Genomic DNA, 24807 nt, shown 5'->3' on the forward strand with positions numbered 1-24807 from the left:
CTGAGGCACCGTGGGGCTCTCTATGGATGCGTAAGGCCTGCTCCCTACCTTCTGATATATCGGAAGAAATGACATCCAAACACCCAGCCCTCATGTAGAGAAGAAGGCAGTAATCGCTAGGAAGAATTTGCCAGAGCAGTAAGAACAGAAAAGTGGGAGTCATTTTAATTGTTTGTGGTATTCCTGCAAGTCTTAATTCAGGCAGTACAATGCTGCGGGGCCCAGCTCATGACCGTTCGCAGCCAACCTTCGCCAGCGTGTTCCAGAGACAGGAACAGCAGCGTCCAGGCTCCGTGAAGGTTTTTGGAAGGTTGAGGTTCGGTTGGGGCCTGAAGCATGTGTAGAGAAGCTGCACAAGTGTTCTGAATTCAGCCTCCAGAAAGGGAGGAAGGATGGGCTAGTGAGAATGGCCCAAGCCTTCGTTATATAAATAGCTCCATTAATTGATGGTGGATGATTATTACAAATAACCAAGCTGAATCCCCCTGAAGATGGAATCAGTTCAGCTCCACAAGTATTGCCGGTATCGGGTGAATGCCATCCACCTTATTTTGACAGATGGAATTCAGAGCTGGGAAAAACGAGGCTATTTTTGGCCTACAAGCTGTAGTTTGTTTATTGTCACCCTGCTTCATACAGCCATGTTATCTCCTGTCACTTGATCTAAGGTGTTAACCGTGGAGTGTCTCTCTAATATTCTCCTAGTGAAGCCACAGCTTATCAAGTATAAAAATCTCTGAATTTGTTTTTTGGCTTAAAATAGTTCTTCTAGACTTTTCCCACCACATTTTATCAGTTTTATAATTGCAACGTAAAGCTAAATACATAAACAAAGGGTATCCTTAAAAACTTCTAGGCCTGCCGTAAACAGGGAAGAAGAGGGGAGTAAACCTTTCATTTCTGCATGTTTTACTATTGAAACACCTAATGACGAATTCTAAATTTTTTTTTTACAACATAGTGTAGATTGTAGTGTTATCACTTGTTAAATTTCAACATTGTTGCAGTTATTTAAAATGTGTGTGAATATGTACCTGTACTCGTATATGCAAAATCTTACTTTTCTTTGTTTTTTATCTCCTAGGGTCCTTTGCTTAGAAGTATTTTCAAAAAAAGTAACTTCCCTTATCTTTGACTACCTTTCTCATCAAAGGCTATAGTGACTGCTTTTGAATTCTTTTTAAATAATTTGCAACTCCAGGCCTCTTTGAGGGTCAAGGACCATGGTTGCAGCTCCCTTTCGTGTCTTTAGCAATTTGCTCCTCAGTGTGGCTTTGCTGGCCACACTGGGCATTTCCACAGGATACAGGGCAAGGCTGCATTGCCCTATTTACTGCCTTTTCTAATGATGACTTTATATCTTTTCCTTCACTGTCCCTCTTTTCAGGACGATAGAAACAAAGAGACAGAGGGAAGGGCAATAGAGACCATCTAATCTGTTCTCTACATTTTATAGATAAGAGAAGGGCTTTAGAAAGACTCTGACTTCAGCAGGATGACCAGCAAGTTAGTGATTTACAGAGCAACATGTACATGAAAAAGTTTGCACATGAAAGTAATGACTTATCAGTACTTGTAGATAAAAAAGGCTTAAAATCCACATTATGATTGCATTGCTCTATCTCAGGATTTCTTCATCTTCACAGTGCAATACTGTGCTTATGACATGCCTTAGGACAAATAGGACAAGATCAAGAGGCAAAGGGACATCATAGTCCCCAGCCTCAGTCCAGGCAAGTGGTTGGCATGAAGCCTCAGAGACCATGTAGCAGATGGACAAGGCATAAAAATGAGAATCCAGGTAAACAGCTGGCGTGTTGGAGGTTTGCCCATGGCTTGTGGAGCTTAAGCCCCCTTACAGAATCCAGGGACAGAGGATGGGGACTAGCGATGGCACACCAGCAATGTCAGGCAGGTGCCTGGGAAGCCAGCCAAGCAAGGGGACTGAAACCAAGGCCAGGCTGCCTCTAACCCCAGGTCTTTCCCTTCCATTGGGGGAGGCATGTGAACCACTGACCAGTGAGGGAGCACATTACCTTGCTATAATGCACTGGATCCATAGCCTTTGGAGAAGATGTTAGAAACTCAGGGTTAGCCAGGCGTCACATCAGACCTCTATCTGCCCACCTCCATTTTCTGTTAGCAGAAAGGGCCTGTCCTCTTGAAGCTTGCCCATCCAGGCCCCCATCCGAGGAGCAGGGGATGCGGTACGAGGACCTTGCTTTGCTGACTTACCATCTCGCGCCCAGCAGGGAAACACTCTTTCAGAAAAAGAACATTGTGCAGCTCTGGGCAAATTCAGGAGGCATCGTGGATTGGGGAGCAGGCATAGGGGAGGGCTGGGGCATTCTAGGAACTCCAGCCTTAAGATGAGATGTGGAAGCAGGAGACCTGGAGGAACAGGGGAGGCCCAGGCAGGGAAGGGCTAGGAGCAACCTTCCCAGGCCCGTTTAGATTCTCTGAATGAGCTAAAAATCAGCTGGCGGGTTCCAGTTACATCAACCACTAGACTGAATGGCTCCCTCCCTGACAAATGACGACAGTGATGGGCAGTCCGTTTATTAGTTTATCTATTTCCTTAGTGATCAAATAAAGCAAGTTTGTATGTTTCTCATGCAAGCGCTTGCTTTTTGAGAGAGGGAAAAAGCATAGTACAGTTGTAAATAAACTCAATGTTGTTATTTATTTGTGTGTGTGTCTTATCTCTTCTATATAAGAGAAATGGTGACAGGAATTAGAGAAAGAAAATGTATCTTTGAAAATTAACAAATGTAATGATGGGGCAAACTGGAAAGGCCTGAGACAGGAAACCAGACCTAGTCCCCAGGGTGGGACAAGAACTGGAGAAAATACAATCCAGAAGTGAGAGCGAGGAGCCCACGGGATCTGGGCAGGACATCATGAGAGTCTTTGGCGCAGCAGGGGACAGGTGGGCTCCCGAGGAAGGCCAGCATCAGAGCCCCAGTCTTGGGGCTGGTCTTCAGAGGGAGCCAAGCTGTGGGGAATTCCATCGTATAAGAATCGGGGGTACTAGGCAGGCTCCAATGCAGGCAACGCAACACAGGGGAATGAGGCGTAAGCCCAGGTACAATCCTAACTAGCTGAAAAATGGCTTAACACAGGATCCCAGATTTGGAATAGAATGACTAGCTCCTTCCTGTCCAAAGTCAAGATTGGTGGAGTCAGGGCTAACTGCCACCCTCAGGGAGAGGTACCAGCACTGTCCCAGTTTACAGTAGGGGACACTAAAGCTTCACGAGGCTGCCTCACCCCAGCCCTCGCAATCGGGAGTGGCGAGACCAGGTGGGAAGCAGTTGGTCTGCCCTGGGGCCCAGGGCCCTGTTCCTTAGGGAAGAGCAGAAGGCCTGTTTATTATCCCCGGCATGGTGCTAGGCTTTTGACACATACTATTGCATACTATTTATTCTTTATAATCCCCTGTGAGATAAGTTTTGGTGCTCTAACTTTATGGATGAGAAGCGATAAGGTTAAAGGGCTCGCTCAGCGTTACATAGCTGATAAGTGACCAGGTCCAGATGGAACCTGTATGTGTCTGACCCCGAAGCCCATCATGACGCTATGAACTACTTTGGAACTCTTATTGTCCTGAGTTTGAGCTGTAGGTAAGGACTAAGCTGTTTTCTAAGTGGGAAATGCTTTGACTTTAAGCAATTTAGTGAAATGATCAAATGTACAGGGTTAAAATGTGTAAGTACAAAGTTGTTCTAACAAGGAGGAGTGAGATATTGTTATGCATGTTAACGATTTCAGGATTCCTTCTGAGCATCTTGCCCAGTGAGCGTGGGCTTCCGTCAGAGCTGGGTTCAAGTGCTCGCCTCGCCACTTGCTGTGGGGAGCACCACGGACAGCTCCTTGTGTCCTTGTCCAGCGCGTGAGGACAAGAGTACCTCTCAGAAGGTCATCATAAACATTAAATACGATGATAATACAACTCCCCCAGCCTAGTCGCTTCAAGCGTAGTGGATACTTAAGAGACATCAGTACTCTTCACATCTACCCCCTGCTGTCCGTCGTGGTCCCCTCTCGGCTCCGGGCAGCTCGTGCGCTGGTCGCTCAGCCACCCTGGCCCTTCCCGTTCCCGCTGACAGCCTGTCTCAAGGCACCGAGCAGTACCCTAAAGTTCCTCTCCCCTCCACTCTCCCTCTTCTGATTCCAGCCTTCGACTCCAAGTTCTAGTGTACACAGATTTACGTCGTGTACCACGTTTTTCCTCATATGCACACGAATTTTGGTTCAAACATACTAAAATTGTGAGTCATTTCTAGTGGGAATAATTGGACAAAAAGGGGGCTGGCCAGTTTAGAATACTAAAAAAGAAAATATCTACTCTGCTTTGCAAGCTAAGTAGGTAACTCCAAGGATAGCTTTTTTTTTTTTTTAATCGCAAGCATACACACAATCTGCCTCTCTGAGGCAATGATGGTATCCAAGAGGCAGAAGTCGACAGCTTTGGGTTATGAATCAGAACGGTGTGAAATATTTGCATGGAGGACCAGGAAGAAATAATTCAGGATCGCTTTAGTTGTTGTCTCTTGGATAACGAGTGGATGTTGAAGCAATTAAGATATGGGAAAGCGCATTTGGGGCTGGGGAGTAACAGAGGAGAGGGTGACTGGTGGGAAATCGCACCCCCTAACCGCATGCTTCTGCAGGCATCGCCCAGATCCCGACCACGCCTCCAGGATGCCTTCCCCTGAGCTTCCTGGAGGGCACTTCTTGAAGCAGCAGTTAGACCTGAACTGGCTTCCCCACTGCCTAGGATTCACGTCCAGACAGCAGAGCCCGGCAGAGCCGGCGCTCACAGTCCTGGCTTTTACCGCCACCGCAGGTGCTCCCTGTGGTCCAGGCGCACCAAACTCACCCATCGCTAAATATGTGCCACCCTTTGCCAGCATCCCTTTGGTAGCCTGTTGCTTCTCCAGTTAGAACATCCTCTAACTCTCTTCCCACCCAGTCACTGTTCCCGAGGAAGCCGGCCTAACATTGTCTCTTCCAGGAAGGTTTTCCTGCCTCCTGAGGCAAAGCTCATCGCCTCCTCTTCCGTGTCTGCCTGCTGTTCTTGCCACAGGGTTGGGCTGGCCAGGACCCTGCCTCCCACACTGGGCCACACAGGGGGCCCCGAAGGGTAGGAATTTTGTCTCAGTCATCTCTCAGCCCTTGTGCTGATCACAGTAACTGGCATGCAATAGTTACTCAATAATTATTTGTTGAATTAGTGAAAGAAGAGAAATATTGCATTAATAGTGTCCAACTTAATGAACAGAATGTATTTACTGTGATTAGGAAACAAGTGTCCTAGACACAGGGACACTGATAACAGGGGTGGCCACTAGGGAAGGGAACTGGGTGGCTAGAGGATCAGGGGGGATGAGAGACTCTTCGCACCGTAGGCCCCCTCGTGCCCCAACTGACTCAGTACACGTCTGCGAGCAAAACACCTCATATCAAATGGTGGTGGTGTTTCTTTCCCAGCGAAGTGTAGGTTCTCAGTAGGATTTATGATCCACTTGTCCTCGTACTGACAGAGCTCTTGTCTGGGCTTAGAGCTGTGAGGGTGCTTAGAAGCCAGGGCTGTGTCTGAGTTGGCCAATAAGGACCCACTGAGCTGTGCTGAGACCTTCCAGTGGTAACAAATAGTTTGAGGCAAGCGGCTGAACAAGAGTCCCTTCCATCTGTCTCGGCCTTGTTTTTACTTTTGAGATCTTGGTGGGTTGGCCAGGTGGGCAAAAAGGAACGAGATGGGATCACTAAGGCCCCTGCACACAGAGGTTTTCAGTGCTGCAGGGCTGTGCGCAGGCCCGTTTCGCGGTCTGGGTTTGGAAGTACATCTGGATCAGGCAGAAAGTGGTGGGTTAGGGGTAAGTACATTTGCCATCTCATGCACCTTTCAGCTGAAGCCTATACTTCTAGGCTCGCTCTTCAAGTCTGACAGCAGTTAGTGGTAGTTCAGTGTAGAAGCTATACCTTATCAGTAGCCTAAATGTCTTACTGCGAAGATGCTGCTCTGTTCCATTTTGCACTCTAGGTGTATAGAGCTGAGGGATACTCTCAACGTGCGTGGAGCCATAGAAAGCGTAGGTGCTGTCCTGACAGCGCTCCAAGGACGAATGCCCGCTCAGCTGGCCACACGCCGCAGCCGGTGTGTGTCCTCATTGGCAGGGCAGGGGTGAATGTGACCTATCTTACAGGGTCTGCCCCCATAGGATTTTTTAATTAAGGATTAAATTATATGATTGGTAAAACACCTGTCCCATAACAGGAATTCAACAAATGTTACTTCCCTGCCCACTGCCCTGAATAACGTATTAGTTTATCTAGATAACAGATGTTTTTGCATAGTGAAGCACAACTCTGTTAACTCCCTACTGTTGAATGTGTGTGGGATGTAAGTCGCTCCTCCCGAAAAAAATGTTCCTTGTTCCTTGCTGATAAGTTACTTGTCTTTTCTTACTCACATCCTAATAAATGTTTCTCAAGGTTAAAAGCTTACAGCAGTTGGCTTTTATCAGGTAATCTTTTCTTTTATTGTCTTTCACTAAAATATGCAGAGTGGCCTAAAATTTAAATCCTGATAATTAGACGTTATATATTTTTTAAATGAAAAAAACCAACACCTCTCCCACTGAGACGAATGTTTTTCTGGGAATTTTGTGCTTACCACATGGGAAGAACTCTTGAAACACTGCAGGGGGGAAAAATAAGTCCAATCTCACTTCTAAATTAAAATCTTAGAATCCTGAAAACATAACTTCAAAAGATTTGTGTTTCAAGGTGGCAGCGGCAACCTGTACTTACTCCTCCAGTCCGTTTTCCCCCGCCCCTGGCATTTTAAAGCTTGTCAGTCCAGGCTCACTCCTAAACCCCAGCCGCGGGGGAGCATTGTCCGTTGGTTTATTATGGGCAGACCAGACCGGTTCAAACCGAGCAGAGGAAGTTAATTAGCAAACGTTTTAGCTTGCTCCCACAATGAGTAACCAGTTCTCAGCGGCCACCCTCTTACTCACTGCGAAACATGCTAAGATGTAGGGTGGGCCGGGGGATGGGAAATCGCCTATCAGAACCTGCAGTGCCAATGCGGGAATTTGCCGGGACTGCCCTAATCTGTTTCCCAGGTTGTTCGAACTGGTTCAAGAGCAGTTAAACAAGGTTATGTAAGTGACATGTGATGGAGCCCAAAATAGTGACTGCAAACACAGGCCGCTGTTGCTGGGCAGTTGTCAACTGCTTTAAAAAAAAAATCCTCTAGCAGAACAACAAATGGACCTTTAAAAATGAAAGAGAGATTTAAACAAAAAGTTAATTTAAAAGGCGGCTTGGTGAAAATGCATTTCTGAAAAGGAATGCATTTATTGCAAATGGGAAACTTACACTGTCCATAGTATCTGGTTACTCTTGGGTGTCTATCAGGGGTAGTTAGGTAAAGAGGTCTCTTAAAAAGTTTGGTTTCCTGCTAAAGTGCAAAATTCCTGTTTTCATGAAAAGTAGCAGCACAACCATCAGACTTGCTAATGCCTTTTGTTATATAACAGATTATTGACCAATCCATCATCCAGGCAGTGATAAACATTAAACTCTTTTCTAAGTTTTGTTCCCTTTTAGTGAAATTCTCTTGTAGATTCATGTTCAACTACTACAGAAATAGGTGATAGTGGGTGGACATGATAAATAAGGGCTGGGAATAACGGGGGGCCATGACTTCCGGTAGAGCTGGGAGGAATCTGAGAGCTCACCCAGTGTGTCCGCTCGGTGTACTTACAGGACTCTCCCTAATGCTAAGGATGAAACACAGAAATGAATATTAATTCACAATGAGAGTATAGTTTGCGGTTTATTTTTTGTTTTTATCCTAGAGGCTATTTTTTGGTTTGTCCCTGGACACGAGTATTTTGGCGTGTGCTTCAGGAATGTGCAGCAGTACAAGCTGAGCAATTAAGGAAAGAAAGGCCACTGTGGTGGATCTGATTCAGGAGAATTCTTAGTCTCACCAAGCTTAAGCCTATGAACTTAAATTAAGTAAGTTTAGTTCAAATTAACTCATCAAAAATCTAGCACAAATTCATGCCTTGTATTCTAAGGTTCTCTTTATCCCATGAGATAAAGGATCCTCAACATGAAAAACTAGAAAGCAATATCAGGATTCAAATATGAGCTACAGACAAAAGGTACTAGAAGGATATTCATAAATTTTTGTGGACTAAAGAAGGCAATTTTCTTGCTCTGGCTGGTGTGGCACAGTAGATTGCACACCGGCCTGCGAACCAAAGGGTCGCAGGTTTGATTCCCAGTCAGGGCACATGCCTGGGTTGCAGGCCCAGGTCCCCAAGTAGGGGGCACACAAGAGGCAACCACACACTGATGTTTCTCTCCCTCTCTTCCCCTTTCCCTAAAAATAAACAAATAAAATCTTTGAAAAGAAAAGGAAAATCTTTATTATGTGTAAAATAAAGATTTTGGATTAAATTGGAAAAACGATGTGAAAAAGAAAATTCCATGTTACATAACATGGTATGCATGAAAATAAAGTTTTAAGGAAAACAGGATCCTCTGCTGAAATGTCAAGCTTTTTAAAAGGGAAAAAAAAAAAAAACCCAGAAAATAATTTAAAGTAAATCTTAAGTGTCATCTAGAGGTTTGTACCCCAACAGTTGTATTCCCACAGTGATCACATCCTCGGGATTCCTTGCCATTTAACAAGGTGCACATTCGGGGAAACAGGAATTACGGAGTGAGATTGTGGGAAGGGGGCAGAGGGGACCACAGGGCCCTTGTTTCAGGATTCAGGCCTGGGAACTTGGTCCTGTGTCCCTGTCGCAGAGACCCGCATGGCAGGGACTCGGGTGTTGTTGGGCCCTCTCTCCATCTCTCAGGCACCTGTGAAACACCAGCACCTCTCCCCACCAGGGCTCTGAACAAACTGAGAAATAAGGGAGTGGCTGGCTAAGTTAAAGGAGTTGGCTTAGTGGTAAGAACAAAAAATAATGGTGGGGGGCTGCCACCTAAGCCCCAGATACACATATAGGCGCCCCCCAGATGGGGGGCTGCATCTGCTCCCCCTGAAGGAAGAAGAGGCAAGCAGGTCAGAGTGGCTCCTCCCAGACTTACTGACGAAGGCCGAGGGAGTGAAGGAGAAGAGAGGCCTCCAGTGTGGCGTCCATCCATGGAGCTGCCTCCGCCTGGCAGGGAACGTCAGGGGGCCAACGGGGTCCCCGCCCCTCTAGGAGGCCAAATCTGAGGCCCCGGCACGGCTTCTTGGGGGAATGGGAAAGGATCTGGGGTGCTGGTTAGGGGCAAATGTGGGTGTTCATTCTCCTTCTCCCCAACCGTAAAGGGCTGTGCCCCCGAAGTGTAAGATGTGAGTCAGTTTTTCAAAACGTGGAACTTGGGGCATTCCAATTAGTCCAGAATCACTTTTCTCTCCTGCCAGGTTAAATGCCTGCTCCTTTCTTTAAAGATTCTGAAAGGTGTTTGTAGATGATCACGATAGTTTGAGGGCTTCTAGAACCTGTTTCTTCCCATATATAGTTTTGCCTGAAAACATCAGTATTTTACTTGATGAAAGGGGCCACCCTGATTATCAACCATCCTTATGGCTTTGCTCCCAGGTGAACTAAAAGAGGATAGCAGATTTTTCCAGACATAGTTAAAGGTGCAGAACATTGCTGTGGAGTTGAAGGACGTGTGTGCGTGTGTGTGCGTGTGTAGATACCACTGAACATGGAATCAGTGGAGCCAGAGACAGGCAGCAATAGGACTGCTTCCAAAGGCCAGACATAAAGAGACAATCGGGGAGACGTGGTCAGCGCAGCCCCAGAGTGTGGCTGACCTCCAGCCAGGCAGGGAATGGCCGGCCACTCGCCACAAGGCCCGTCTGCAGGGGTGGGGTGTCTCGGGGGGATTCAGGACTGACCTGTGAATAGAAATGCAACCATGCAAAGTGACCAATCTTTGGAGTCTTTCCATTTTGTTAAAATGAGCCACAAAATACATTGTCCTTGACACCAATAATAATAATGGTAATAACTGGTGAAAAAACACCAATAAAAGTAACAGTCCAATGTTACTACTGGGTTAGATGCCCCCAGCCCATGCTTTGCCTACTTCTGCTGCAATGACTGCAGATTTTGCTAAGTACACCTTCAGGATCTGCCCACCTGCGCACCTACCCTTCTTGTGCCCCAGTGACTTAGTGTGGCTTTGAAGAAGGTACCTTAGAGTTTGGACTTGAAAGTTTAAGTAGTGAAGTGCTCCGGGATAGCCTAAGACAGAAGGATGACATCATCAGATTTGCGATTCCCAAGGATCCCTGTGCAGCTCTAGGGAAGAGGGAGGTGCGTGGTCCCCCATGAATGTGTGCTCAAAGGAGCCAAGGTTCCCAGCAGAGATGTCACTGCTGGGTCCGAAAAGGGGGGCACCTCCACAAGGTCCCCCAACAAGTTTATGTCAACCAGAGTAGCTCTTCTTCTGCTTTAACATATTGAAGTCTGTGTAAGAGTTTGTTATTTTTAAGAGCTTTTAAAGTTTAAGAATCACTTGACTTCGAAGTGGGGAAATAGAGGCAGGTAGGTAGACTAGTTACACGTGTGTAGAAATAATAAAATGCAAAAATACATGACAATAGCATACCGCAATGATGAGAACAGCTACCATTGTCTGGACCCTGCTGGGTGCCAGGGGCTGTTTCGGTGCTTTCTGTGGTGTGTTCATCCTCAGGATAACCCACGAGGTAGGCGCTTGGATAGCACCCACTTAACGAATGAGGGAACTGATGTACAAAAAGGTTAAGTAGCTTGTGTAAGGTGCCACAGATAATAAATAAGCAAGGGTTCAAACTCAATAATTGAGTTTAACCACGAGAGCCAGCAATAAGGGGAGAGAGTACTGGTGGGCATGGGTAGGATTCCAGAGAAGCCCAGGAGAGAGTCGTCAACGCCTGGCCCAGTGATACTGAGGTTTGCCGGGGTGTGGGGGGAACTGGGAGGAGCGCAGTCAAGGACGGTTGTGGCTTTAAGATGGTAATGTAGAGGTTGGAAGAGAGCCCTCTGTGGGTGGGGACTCTAGGCCTGATTTGTGACCATGAAGGGTCTGAAGTGTCACTCAGTGTCAGGCGAGGACATCCGGTGGATAGATGCGTGGGTCGGTCTGGAACCCAGGAGAGAAGCGTGGGTCGCCCCCGGATGCCCTCTGGCCACCACGGCGTGCAGACTCTGCCCGCGCCCGCTCCGTGCCCTGGCCTTCCTGGCTCCAGCCGACCAGCCCAGCGGCTCTCCGCACGGTCAGCTCTGCCTCTCTCCGCCTTTCCCCAGGCTCGTCCTGCGCTGGACACGTCTGTGTGTCCATCTGGTCCACAGCATCCTTCAAGGCTTACCCCAGGCGCCTTTTTCCCTCGAAAGCCTTGCTCATCCTCGCTCAGCTGTAATCACCTCTTTCTTGAAAGTCTCACCACATCAGCTGCACACGAGTTACCTTAATAATTTACATTTCCCCTGCCCCATCCTGCCCCTCCCCCAAAAGTAAGGTCTTGGAAAGAGCGGACAATGTTTTGCCCCTTTATATTTTGCTTTAAAAACCTTTGCTGAATGGAATTAAATCATGGTCTGGGAACCCATCTTAAATCCCAGAACCTCTTTTTCTTCCTTTTAAGGACCTTGGTTCCCAACCTGCCTGCCTCTAAATATCTTCTGCCCCCACCTCCTCTCATCCTTTGGGGCGCAGTTCCCCTGACGGCCCTTAGCAGAATGGAGTTCAGTCTCCTGGGTTCACCTTTCCCTCTGCCCCAGGACAGGTGTGTCTGCTTACGTGTGAGCGTTTTAATCTTAAGTAACACGAGAAAACGGGATACAAGGAACAACAATACAAGGAAGTTATAACTTTCCAGAATCTTACGCCAACCACACGGCCTTGGGCCCTAGTCTAGGATTCTTAGCTGAGTGGCAAACAGGCCAGAGCCCCAGCCTTGTGTCCTGTGTTTACCTCAGGGATACAGTTCCCCGCTCTCATGTCCTCGCCAGCTCTTAGAAAGAGTTAGGGCTTGAAGATGAGGTCAGAGCCTTAGAGTATTTATCTTGTCTCAAGTGGGCCCTTGTCAGGAGAGGCCTTCCTGACTCTGTGAGGGTATTCACATGCAAAGGGCGTTCTTTACTCACATTTAATTAAGGGTTGATTCTACCATGTCTGTCCTTTGGATTTTCCTCATAGTACTTTATTTGTTTTGTTTTGGTTTAAGACCGAGCTAACCAAATAAATGATGGATGATAACGTCACTATCACCAATTTTTTTTTTTGATTCTTTACCTCAGGCCAAGCTTTGTGCTTCTTGTTTTATGTGTATCAATTTGAATCTCACAAACTACAGAGTCAGCATTGCTATGTCCATTTTATAGATCGGGAAACTGAGGCTCAGAGCTGTTAAGCAGCCCGGCGAGAGCCCTCTTGACTGAGGCAGGCTTGGAACCAGGCATCTGGTTCCAAAGCCACGGCCTCCCGCCTTCTCTGTGTCCACCTTTTTTGTTCTAATACTGTTGATGCTTTAAGGCAAGACCCATGTGTCACGCCATCTGCACTTTCTCATTTGAGATCAGCCCAAGTGTAATAAAAAGTTGGTTCTTGATTTCAAATTAATTGAACATTTTTCAAAACACAATTTCTAACAAGTACAGTAACTTTTAAAATAATGAAATTGACTTTTAAACACTCATTAATATATCCCACAGTTAAAACCAATACCATGGTTGGAAACAATAGGATAAAATGATACTTCGGGGGTTTTTTTAATTTTTATATTCACCTTTTTTGTTTTAAGTCCATAGGCATTTTTCCTTTGAGATAAGTACCTCTGGTTTCCCTGTGTTGAATTGGGGTACCTATGTGCTCGCTACGCTTCCTGGTACCGCATCCAGATCGACTGTAATCTTGGCAGCTTTGTATTTTCTAGAATGACTGACTGCCTTTTCTCCAAAAAGCTGCCGCTACCTCAGGAGATACACAGATGGATGAGTGACTCACGTTCCCTGAGCCTTGCTGGACAGATGTTCCTTCTTAAACAAGATACTTTTACATCCACAGGACTCTGTAATGGTTACGGTCTGAGGCAGCCTCGCCGTGTTCAGTGGAGAGTGGTGCGGACTGTAGACCTAGGGCCTGGGACGCCGAGGGGGTGCACTCATCCTCCTGGGGACTCTGACTCTGGTCTCCGCTGTCCCTGCCTTTCCCAGAGCCCTCTGCTGCTGCCTTGCAAATCCTCAGAGCGCTTTTTCCTAATGTGTGTTTAGAGGGAGACTGAAAGGTGTAATACTGGAGATGAGGCAGACAGAATTTGTACATAGGGGTCTTCTGTGAGCCCATTACTTAGGAGCCAGAAGGTCTTGTATTTGTGTTTGTATATACAAATACTACATGAACATGTACATTCTGTATGTCACACGTGTATTTAATTTATCAGTAACCATGTGTTTGTTCTTCTTTCAGCATTTATTCACTAGCAACTATCTGCCAGGCAGTATCCTATCTGTACTATATCTCTACTTTCTCCATTAGCTTATAGACAGATTCTTCGTTAGCCCATAGATGGATTCTTCATTAGCTTATGGACAGACTCTTCATTAGTTTATGGACGGATTCTCCAGACACTAGTAGAGTGTCATGGTGCTTGTTGTTGGATGCTCAGAACCTTTGTACAAAAAGTTTCACTTTAAAGGAATATTTTCAAATCTTCAAACCATATCCCATTTACTTTAAGCTTTGATTTCCCTCCGTGTTGCAGCGATGTGCATTTCCTTGGGAATCTCTATTACAGTGCTGGCTACCAGCCAGCCAGACAGAACTTTCTCTCAATTTTTATAAGAAAAATAATTATAATTTTTTTGAAAATTGTGGGGTATTTGCATTTCCCCTATAAGCCTTTAATTTATTGAGTTTCCAATTTTCTGTACAGATTCTTGAGGATGTATACCCATTAATGTACTTACATTAATAAAATAAGTTGTGGGTTTTTGGACTTGGGAGCAGAGTGGTCGCTGGACTGCATTTTTACTGAGGTCACCTGTGGGTGTTTATTTTCTTCTAAAAGCAAATGTATCAGAAGCCGGTAGCTTCTCATTAACATTTTGCAAAGTTTAACTATTTATGGAAAGAGCCCTCAACTTTATCTATTAAAATTAATTCATCCAAAAAAAGCAATAATGTAAATGGTTTAATACTTCAGAGACGAGCTTATATAGAAGCTGAATTTGATGTTCTCCTCCCCCCCACCCCCGGAAGTAATCTCGGGTGAGGTTCCCCACACATATCCAGCTCTTTGCCTCCTGTGCACCAGGTACGATTCTAATTCCTGCCCCCTTGCGATTGAGTCAGGATCCTTGGACTAGCTCTGAGTGCCTGCTTGGCTGGAGCCTCTGATTCCTCAGTCAGTTCGGCAGCCCCCCCGTCAGGCCCCTCAGGACGCTGCTGCATCAGCGGGGGGCCAGGTGAGAGACACGGGACAGAATTCCCAGCCTATGTGATCTTTCCCAATGAATTAACCTTTACAAAGAACCAACTTCTGGCTTTTGGTGTTTCTCTATTGCTTTTTTCTTTGTCGTTGATTTATACACTGTTATTTCATTCCTTCTGTTTGCGATAGGTTTAGTTTCTATTTTTCGAGCTTCTTAAGGTAGTAGACTCTTAGATCCTCCATTTTAAACCTTTCTTCTTTCTTAAGTATATAAAACTAAAAGTTTTTTCTATAATACTATTAAGCTGCACCCACAAATTTTGATGTGTTAAGTTTTCATTATGATTCTGTTTGAAATATGCTATCATTTCCCTTGTGATATTTTTTTCTCCAACCCATAAATTATTTAGAAATGTGTTGCTTAATTTCTAACTATATGGGTTTTTCTAGGTATCATCTCATTATTGATTTCTAATCTACTTCCTTTGTGACCAGAAAACATTTTGTATGTGATTTCAACCTTTTTATAATTTGAGACTCACTTGCTTGTTCAGGATATGGCCTCTCTCAGTGAGTGTGCCACTCACACTTGAAAAAGACACGTGTATTGAGCGGCTGTGTGACCTTAGTATTCATTAGATCAAGGCGTTTGCTAACATTGTTAAAATCTTCTGTATCCTAATTAGAAGGGAGTTTGCAAATGTCAGCTATGATTTTGGATTTATCATTTTATCTTTAGTTTTGTCAATTTTTGCTTGATGCATTTTGAAGTTCTGCTATTAGATGCATTCATATTTAGGATTGTTCTTTGTCTTGAAGTCTACTTTGTCTGACTTTAACATAGCCGCATCTGCTTTCTCATACTTATATTTTACATTGTATATATTTGTCCATCTTTTAACCTTCAATTTGTGTGTGCCTTATATTTATTTATTTATTTATTTATTGGGGATGGCAAAGCATTTTATTTTATCTTGCCTTTATATTTAAAAATACATCTGAACACATACTTCAGTCTTGCTTTTTTTCAATCCAGTGTACTGTCTTTGACTTTTAGTCAGTGTTTAAGCCATTTACATTTAATGCAGTTATTGCTCTACTTGGGTTTATATATCTATGTTGGTGTTTGTTTGCCTTTTGTCCCCTGGGTTTTTTTCCTTTTCTGTATTTTTTGGGTTGAGTTTTTTTGTTTTTTTGTGGATTTTTTTTTTTTACTATACTATTTTATTTCTCTATTGTCTCTTATGCTACACTTCTTAATGTTATTACTCTAGTGGTTGCTTGATGGCAGTATTTCTCAAACATTGACATGCATTGGAATCACCTGAAGGATTCTATAACACACAGATTTCTAGGTCTTATCCCAGAGTTCCTGAGTTTATAGGTCTGGAGTGGGGCCTGTGAATTTAAAATTTTGGTACGTTCTTAGATGATGCTGATGCTATTGTCCAGGGACCACACTTTGAGAGTCATTGCTCTAGGCATTACAGGATGTGTTCTTAATTTATAGTCTACCCTGAAGTAGTTTCATATATCCCATTTCAAATCTCATTTCAAGTACAATGTAAGAAACTTACAGTAGTAGAATTTTCATTTGTATCCCTTCCTGTTCTTTTTGCTATGTTCACAGGAATTTTACTTGTACATATTTTATAAATCTCATAATATATTTTTATTATTTTTTATTTAAGCAATTTTTTACTTTTAAATAATTTAAGAAAAGAAAGTTTATTTTAACTTTTACCCTTGATTATCATTTCCATTCTTTTCTGTACATCTAAATTTCCATCTGGTATTTTCCTTCAACATAAAGAACTTCCTTTTTCATTTCTTATAATGTGATTATACTACAACAAATTTTCTTAGCTTTAGCTTATCCAAAAATGTCTTTATTTCACCTTCATTTTGAGAAAAGTTTTCATTGGTTATTCTGAGTTGACAGTCTTTAAAGATAGTAGTATATGTTGTCCTCTGACCTTAATTGTTTTGATTTAAAAATTAATTATTACTCTTATTACCTTTTATGTAATGTATTTTATTTTACTCTGGGTTCTTTTAAGTCTTTTTACATTTATTTTTATCATTTTAACTATGTTCTGCCATAGTGGGCTTTTTTTTTTTTAAGTTATCTTTTGGAGGATTTGCTAAGCTTTCTGGATTTGCAAGTTGTGATTTTATTCAAATTTGGAAGTTTTCATATATTTTTTTCTCACCTGTTCTCTTCCTTCCTTCTGGGATTCCAACTGCACACATATTAAATTACTTAAGCAGGCCCACAGTTATGGTCTTTCCCTACTGATTACTTTTGTGTAATTATCTGTACCTACTTATATTCACTAAACGCCTTCAATTTTAGAATGTCGTTAAGTTATTGTAATGGTAGGGTCTCATTTCTTCACTTTGATAGATTTCCTTAATCTATTACTGGCTTTTTATTAGTATTACTAAGATTTGCCATAATGTTACTGAGAACGTGCTCCAGATTAAATTATTTTAATTGCATTAAACAATGCCCATTGTTTTTATTGAGTATTTTCTGTAATTAGCAATTCCCCACCAAAGGAGTTTGCTGGTGCCAGACTGAAGGGCGTGCTGTCGAGCCTGTCCGCGGCTTGGCAGTGAGGCTCCCTCTCTGCTCTGGCCACAGGTTCACACCAGCCCACGACTCAGGCCTGAGACCCTTCTCTTTCCAGTCTGTGCTCACTCTCCACGTGATCTCACCCAGCCTCATGGCTTAAAATGATGGCCGCCAGCTGATTCCTTCTCCAGCCCAGGCCCCTCTTAACTCCAGACCTGTGTGTCTACCTGCCGATTGGACACTTCCTCTCAGACCTGTCAAACCTGACATCTCCTAGACTCATCTGGGGCGAGTGCCCACAAAACATATGTTCCTACTGTCTTCTCCATTTTGATTTATGATGTTTCCCTTTTTTTTAATGTTTCAGCTCAAGCTTCTTACTGCCTCTGTAACTCCTTTTTCCTCTGGTCTCTCAGCAAACCCTAGTTGCTGTAGCTTCACATGCATCTGGAATCCATCTGCGCCCCACCCCCCCACCCCCCCACCCCCCCCGCCGCCCCGCTGTCACTGCTACCGCAGGGACACAACCTTAGATCACGGTGATCTAAGGTAATGCTTCCTCCACCTGCTCTCCCTAGGCCACCGCAGTTCCTGGTCAACACAGCCGCAGGGGGACCCTGTTGAATGCAAATCACCTCAGGTCATTTCTCTGCTCAGAACCCTCTAAGCCAGTGGCTTCCCACCTCAGGAGAAGTCGAAGTTGAATGTGATCTCTGAGGCCCTGCATGAGCCGACTCACCCGAGCCCTTTCTCCTCATCTCCCCTTGCTTCCCACTTATTCCTTCTGCTCTTTCCCGCTTGGCTGTTCCTTAAACATGCCAGGTAGCCTCCCGACCCCTGCGCCTACCTCAGTAGCTTTTCCTGCCGGCTGCCTGGTGTGTTTTCTTCCCAAGATACCCACCGTTAACACCTTCCTTTCCTTCAATCTTTCATTGAAAATCACCTTCTAGTGAGGCCTTCCCTGTACACACTGTTTATAAGATGCCAACATCCGCGCATGTCCTCCCACACCTGCATTGTGTCAGAGACCCCCCTTCACTTTCTTCCCTGCGGTGTGTTACTGTACAACATCTGTGCATTGTACCTACTTACCTCGGCTGTTGTCTCCCCCTACAACTGAGGGAAAACTAATGCGATCAGGGACATTCATCTGTCTTATTAATTATTGTGTCCCTTGTGTTTCTAGTCACGTGTGGTGCCTACTGGATGTTTTAAAGATATTTTTAAATAAATAAATGAATAATAGAGCTAGACCACTAGTTTACGTGTTGCCAATAGATACCACTCGCTAAGCATATTCCCACATCTGAATATTTTTGTTCCAGTTTTGTCTGCAGGATGAAATAGTTAAACATTTTGAATAATAACTATGATTTTAAAAGTTTTCTCGTTGAAATCACATTTGTGAAAGGTGGTCAGATTGGTGCTCTTGAGATGCCTCAATAAAGTTTTCACCATCGCATGAAAGGCTCCGCGTAGCTATCAAAACATTCAAACAGTGGGGGGGTGTAGCTCTCCCTCTGTGAGGGCCTGTTGGAAATAAACATGGTGTTAATCTTATCATCTGTAATCTACAGTCTCAAGGTGTTAAGTGGACCCTGCCGGAGCCTGTGTTATCTGTAAATCATGTTTCCCTTCTACTTCTTTGAAAAAGAGATTTCAAGGCAGGAAAGAGGAAATTGTATATTCTACATATTTTATATTCATGTTAGTACTTTATATTCATATAATGGGCTTTATTTTCACAATTTTTTTAATTTTATCCAGGGCAACACAACTATTTATGTGCTGGAAGAAACGATTGCATCATTGATAAGATTCGACGGAAGAATTGTCCTGCCTGCAGACTTCAAAAATGTCTTCAAGCTGGAATGAATTTAGGAGGTAAGTGTTATATTTTTAGTTCAATAAAAATTGTTAATATGTAATATAACACTGCTGGCTCTGTCCCCCAGAACTGAAGATGAACTAACAAGGAGCAAAAATGTTCAAAAATCTAAAACATTATTGGAGACAAGGACATCTTAACGGGAGTTTAAAAGAAGTATATTATACGTCTGTGGTTTTAGTGAATTTTTCAACCCTGAATTTGCAGAGGTTTCAAGAACAGAGCACATAACCAAAACCAAAACAAAAATGAATGACTTTTTATATAATATTGTAGCTAACAGTTTTATTATCATATCTGTTTATTTGAATAAAACAGACATGTGATGACATTAATCAGGTCGGAACACATTACTAACTCGAAAAGTAAATGTAATAAAGGACTTACATGAGAAAAACTTTAAAATGTTATAGGAGCACACCAAAAAAAAGGAGGGGGAGGTAACAGACTTGAACCAAACACAGAAGTACACAATGTCCAAGGGTGGGAAGATTCAACCTCCTAAGGGAATTGGTTTTCCCTAAATTAATTTATAAATATAACACAGTCCTAGCAAAAAAAACAACAACAACAACAAAAACAAACCAATAGATGATCCTAAGTTCCTAACGAACAGCCAGCAAAATTGTGGAAAATAAAAATAATGAGGGCAACTAGCTCCCCCAAATAGTAAAACATATGCTACAACTACAGTAGTTAAAATACAGTGTATTTGTTTACTGGTGGTCAGATCAACAGATAGTCAAGAAATAGATCTGGATAATATGAGAATTTTATATATAATAAAATTGGCATTTCAAATCAGTGGAGAAAGAGTAGATTTTTTTCAACAGAAATTGTGACAACTGGGAAACAAGAAAATTGAATCCAAACTCTTACTATCCCCCAAAATTAATTCTGGGTATTCAAAAGATTTAAACTTTGAAATATAATTACAGAAGTACTAAAAGAAAACATGGATTTTTAAAAAATACTCTCTGAGAAGACCTTTCTAAGTATGAAATAAACGCAGAAGCTATAAAAGAGAAGAATCGAAGCAATCAGCAATACTTGCAAATCAAATATTACTGCACACAGTAGTGGGGCCAGAAGGGCCCTACTGGTTAAGAGGGATTAGGAGGGAGGGCTCCGGAGCCAGAATGCCTGGTGGGGACTCTCATTCTGCCACTGCCCAACTCTGTAACCTTAGGCAAGGTACCATGATTCTGCATTGCCTGATGTTCCACTTGCATCGATGTGCACCCACCTCCAAGGCCGTGGTGAGGATCAAATGAGCGAATGCGCAGTGAAAAGAGTGTGGTCGCTCCGGCCATGCCCGTGGTGTGATGGAAGGTGGTCACGCTCACTGCACTTTCCATAGCACTTCTACAGATTATCTGAGAGATCCTATTGCACCCTGTGTTGGCCATGGTAAACCTCACATGCTAAGAGAAGTTGAGTTCTTGCCCAGGGATACCACAGCCAGTGGGATGGTGAGGCTAGATCGTGGCTCTGTGGACTCCTGGTCTCATGTTTCTAGACTGCCACACGGCTCCCTCCTAATGTCCACATCATCACAGGTGTGGCACGACAGAGCACCTTCTGCAGCATGTGAGTGAGGGCTAGGAGAGATTAATAATTTAAGATCGAGACGATGTAACTGTACAGCCTTTGGTTGGTAAAGGAACTCTATGTCAATTTTTTAAATCCATGATCTGCCTTTAAACACACACATATACACTAGGAATGTATTTTTAAAGCATCTGTATATAAGTTTATAAAACTTCACAAATATATAGTCATGTAATATAATTACCATTAATTATACTCTATAAAATGCAGTTGCTATTAGTTACTATAAAAAATAACAGAATAGCCATACTTATAATTCCTAGCCCATAAGGTTGTTTCAAGGATTAACTAAGTCAGTATGTAACCTTGAGTATAGGGCTTCTCCCCCTCTGCAGCATCGACATTTGGGACCGGGTGGTTTTGTTGTGAACTGTCCTGTGCATTGCAGGGTGTTTGTCGGCACCCAGTTTCTACATATGAGATACCAGTCGTGACAATCAAATGTTTCCAAACTTTGCTCAATGACCCCTTGGTGGCAATGAGACCCACTGATTTATCAATAATTGTAAATAAGTGTAAGCACACTTTCGATGTTACATACTGTTTTCTGCTAGAATATGCATTCCACCAGGGGAGGCGTTTTTATCTGTCTTAGTCATTGCTTTATCTCCAGTGCCTGGGAGAAGGCCTGGCACAAAGCGGGTGTTCACTAGCTGTCTGTTGAGTAACTGGCATTATTGAAGGCTTCCGCGTGTCAGGCACACTGCCAAGCCCTTCGTGTGTGTCGTCCCTTTAATCCTCATGGCAGCGCTGGGCAGCACATGCTTTTCATCTGTCCGTGTTAGGCGTGAGTTCGTGGGGGCCCCGAGAGGCTCCGGAACTGGCCGAGGCGCACACCTGGGCGAGGCAGAGCCAGAACTCACTCCCGTTCTGGGCGCCAGAGCCCACGCCCCGCCCCCGCGCTGTGCGTCACAGGTCCGTGGTCTAGAGGTCGCATTTCACAAGTAGCTCAGGCAATCTGTCAATGGCAGTGGCGGCACCCAGGTTCTGTCCCAGTGTCCACACTGATCAGCCAGTGAGGTCCCGCACAGGACGTGATACGTGACTCACATCATTTGTTGTCGGTTTCTGTGTATGCGGGATAGGCTTGGGGGGTTTTGGTAGAACATTTTAATAGAAAGAAAGCTGGCTGTGAGTCGTGAGGTCATTGAAAGTAATGAGTCAGAGTGGGCAGAGTGGAAATTAATATTTATGAAAGTGATATTTTCTTTAGGGTCAAGTTATAATTTAACCACTTCTGGTCTGTGGATTAAATAATTAACTTGTACTAATTATCCAGTTGAAATAACATGTTTTCATTTTCTTTCATCACTTATTTTGAAGCCTCAGTGTTAGCCTCAATTTGGGAATGCAGGCAATTTTATTATATTTTTAAAAAGAAAGGTAATACAAAGTTTAACCTTGTAATGCAAATCAGTTTTTTAAAAATTAAAAACGTAAATTAAGTTAAAATTTTTTCTAACATGTTACAGTATCACCCCTGCTCTCCTAGCAAAGCAAGGCTACTCAGCCTCTTTTATCCAGCACCGTCCCTGCTGCCTCTCTTGGGGGACAAGGCAGATGGCAACCCCGTATAACCCTGGGAAGACATTTTCTGTTAGTGAATGACCATGACCCCGGGACCAGAATTAGCCGTCCCCTTCTAAGACTTCAGGGATCCAAAATACTTCAGGATAATTTTTTTCCTATCCCGTCAGCTGGTTAGCACGTAAACCTAACCAAGCTCCCAGAGCAGGCTTTCACTTAGAAAGTGGACGGATGGGAGAAGAGCAATAGCTTTATATTTCTCAGAAAAATAAAGCCATAAAATGTGCCTCTTCCCTTTTCTCTAGGCCCGCTCCCTCCCTCCCACCACAAGTACTCTTCCTTTTCTTTAAAAATCCTGCTGAGCTTTAGGCTGCATGCAAAGGAAAATATAGCAGGAGATGTGAGAATGTCAACAGAGAAATGGAAAGGAAAATAACAGCTTTTCTGGCCCCACGCTGGGCCTGCCATTCTTACTATAGCCCCTATTAGGAGATCTGAAAAAAAGCCCTGGTTCTATATACAGGAGAATTCACCTCCTTCGCCAAAGGAATTAATCCCTTTAGCTTTGCATGCCAGTGTTCTGAAGAGGATGATCTGTTCATGTCTTTCGGAGATTCTCCTAAAATATATGAAGCGTAGCCTGAAAGCTAAGTGGCCCTCCGATCAAGAATGATTTCCTTGGGGTATTTCTGGCTTGTCTGCCCTTTGGCCATAGAATATAAAGGGGATCTTACAGGGTTTTTTCCCTATTCCAAGCCTCCCATTTTACAGGTAAGAAACTTGGAATTCAAGATCATATCACTAGAAGCTTGAATAACGTATTGTAGTCACAGTGACAGGTGACTTAGCGTGGTGATTACACTGTAAGGTATGTAAATGTTGAATCATTATATTGTGCACCTAAAGCTAATATAATACTGCATACTACCTAAATTATTTTTAAAACTTTTATAAAGGATTTGAATTCAGTCATCTTTACTCTTTTCCCAACCACCCCCCCATGCCTCACCTTTCATTAGATATATTGAGAAGTCCACTCTTACATTGCTTTAATGAAGACTCCGAAATATTAAAATCTTGTTTGTGCAGCTTTAAAAAATGTAGACTCCACAAGCAACAGGGCAGCCCGCACTCCAGTCCCAGTTTACTTCCCTTAACCCCAGCGTTGACTCTTACTCAGTTTACGGGGAGCCTTCACAGGGCGGCCAGGTTGGGTTCCCCGTTTCCCCCTGGAATGGAGCATGTTGTGTGAAAAGGGAGAAGGATCTCAGGTGCAGGAAGCAGGAGCAACAGCAGACATCATAGTTGCTTTGGGAAGATGAAACAAAGGCAGCTAGGTTAAAAATTAAAGGGGCACATATGCTAAAGTGCTGGGAGTCGTTCAAGGAGACAGATAACTCTTGGGCATCAGTGAGAAGGACAGAACCAAAGAGAGAAAAGTATTTAAATTAAAACTCATCCACATAATGCAATATTAATTAACCAATAAAATCATGGTGATGAAAATTCATAACAACACAGAATTCATTGTGAAAAACTAGTAACAAGCGTGCTAGAGTGGCCGAGTGGTCAAGGTCTTGGCCGTACAAAGCCTGTAGGTCTTCAGCCTCGTAGGTTCAAGCCCCACATATGTAGAGGTTGCTCTGCTTTCCCCAAAACCAAAAAAATAAAAGGACAACTCTTTCCAAACTCATGCCGAACCATTAAGAAAAAAAAGAAAAAAGAAAAACTAGTAACAAAAAATTCATAGGCAAAATTATTTGGGTTACTTATTCTGGGATTACAACTACATGTGAAAAGATTTGCCTGAGACACAAGACAAGGAAGGCATTTTAGAATACCAAAAACAATTGTGTTAGTGAAGCAAGGTCATGGATAGGGCTTTTCTCCCCTTTTTTGTAGTTTGTGAATAAAGGAACATGTTTAGGAACATAATAAAGTTGAAAGAAAACAGAGCTCATAATTTTGGACAAAAGAGAAGGAAAGCAGAAGATAACCAATAGTGCTACTGAAAATAATTAGAAAAAGTAAAATAATTAGACATCCAGATAGCCAAAGGAGTAGTTTTCTCTGCACAGGAAGGAGGAAAGCAAGAAAAGAAAAAAGAGAGAGAGAAAGAAAGACACACACATACATCAGTATGTCCCTTGCTGTGAAATGCTTTAAGAGCTGATATGGAGAAATGAGTGAAAAACAAATGACCCAGCAACCAAAGAATGACAGAATCATGACCAACACACCAGCCGGAGAGATCTTTTTACTTGAGGAAATTGGCTTCACCTGCCAGTAACTTGCTGCAACTGGTTGGCTTGGTCACCTGCAAAATTCACACGCAGCGCAGGTCTGGTGAGAGACATTACAGGATCAGCGCCAGTGAGAGCGTAGCTTTAATATCAGAAATCCAATAAGAAAAACAATTTTTGTATCTCTAAGGGTCTCCTGAGGCAGGATATACAGTAGTCTCAGAAGTTTCAAAAGCCAAGTGTACCAATTTTTATGAGGAAATACCATCCCTCCGATTTTTTTTTCTTCTTTTCATTCCTCCTGCTTCTAGGCAGTAAGAATTTCAGTGGGACTTTTGAGCAGTAAAGTGGAAGGGGAAATAGTACGTTTTTATAAATCAGTGAAAGTATGTTTTTTTGAATCTCCATATGTAAATGAAGTGATATTAATTGTCATAGTGATATAACTTGAATTAAACAACTAGTATTTTTACCCTGTGTATTTCATGGATCGGTGCCAAAGCAGATAGAA

The 24807-nt window shown here is 43.3% G+C and overlaps 1 protein-coding gene across 2 annotated transcripts in view; it reads left to right on the plus strand.

Moving 5' to 3' along the window:
- NR3C2 (nuclear receptor subfamily 3 group C member 2) overlaps positions 1 to 24807 on the plus strand; it is a 294426-nt gene that overhangs the window by 191485 nt on the left and 78134 nt on the right. For both annotated transcript variants that reach the window (XM_054562702.1, XM_054562711.1), the window contains exon 5: positions 18795 to 18911. In XM_054562702.1, coding sequence (XP_054418677.1) covers positions 18795 to 18911 — 117 coding nt within the window. The remainder of the gene's footprint in view (positions 1 to 18794; positions 18912 to 24807) is intronic.

The sequence above is a fragment of the Pteronotus mesoamericanus genome, unplaced genomic scaffold (assembly GCF_021234165.1).
Source record: "Pteronotus mesoamericanus isolate MK-2021 breed Mesoamerican mustached bat unplaced genomic scaffold, CSHL_Meso_final contig_163, whole genome shotgun sequence".
Classification (NCBI taxonomy): domain Eukaryota; kingdom Metazoa; phylum Chordata; class Mammalia; order Chiroptera; family Mormoopidae; genus Pteronotus; species Pteronotus mesoamericanus.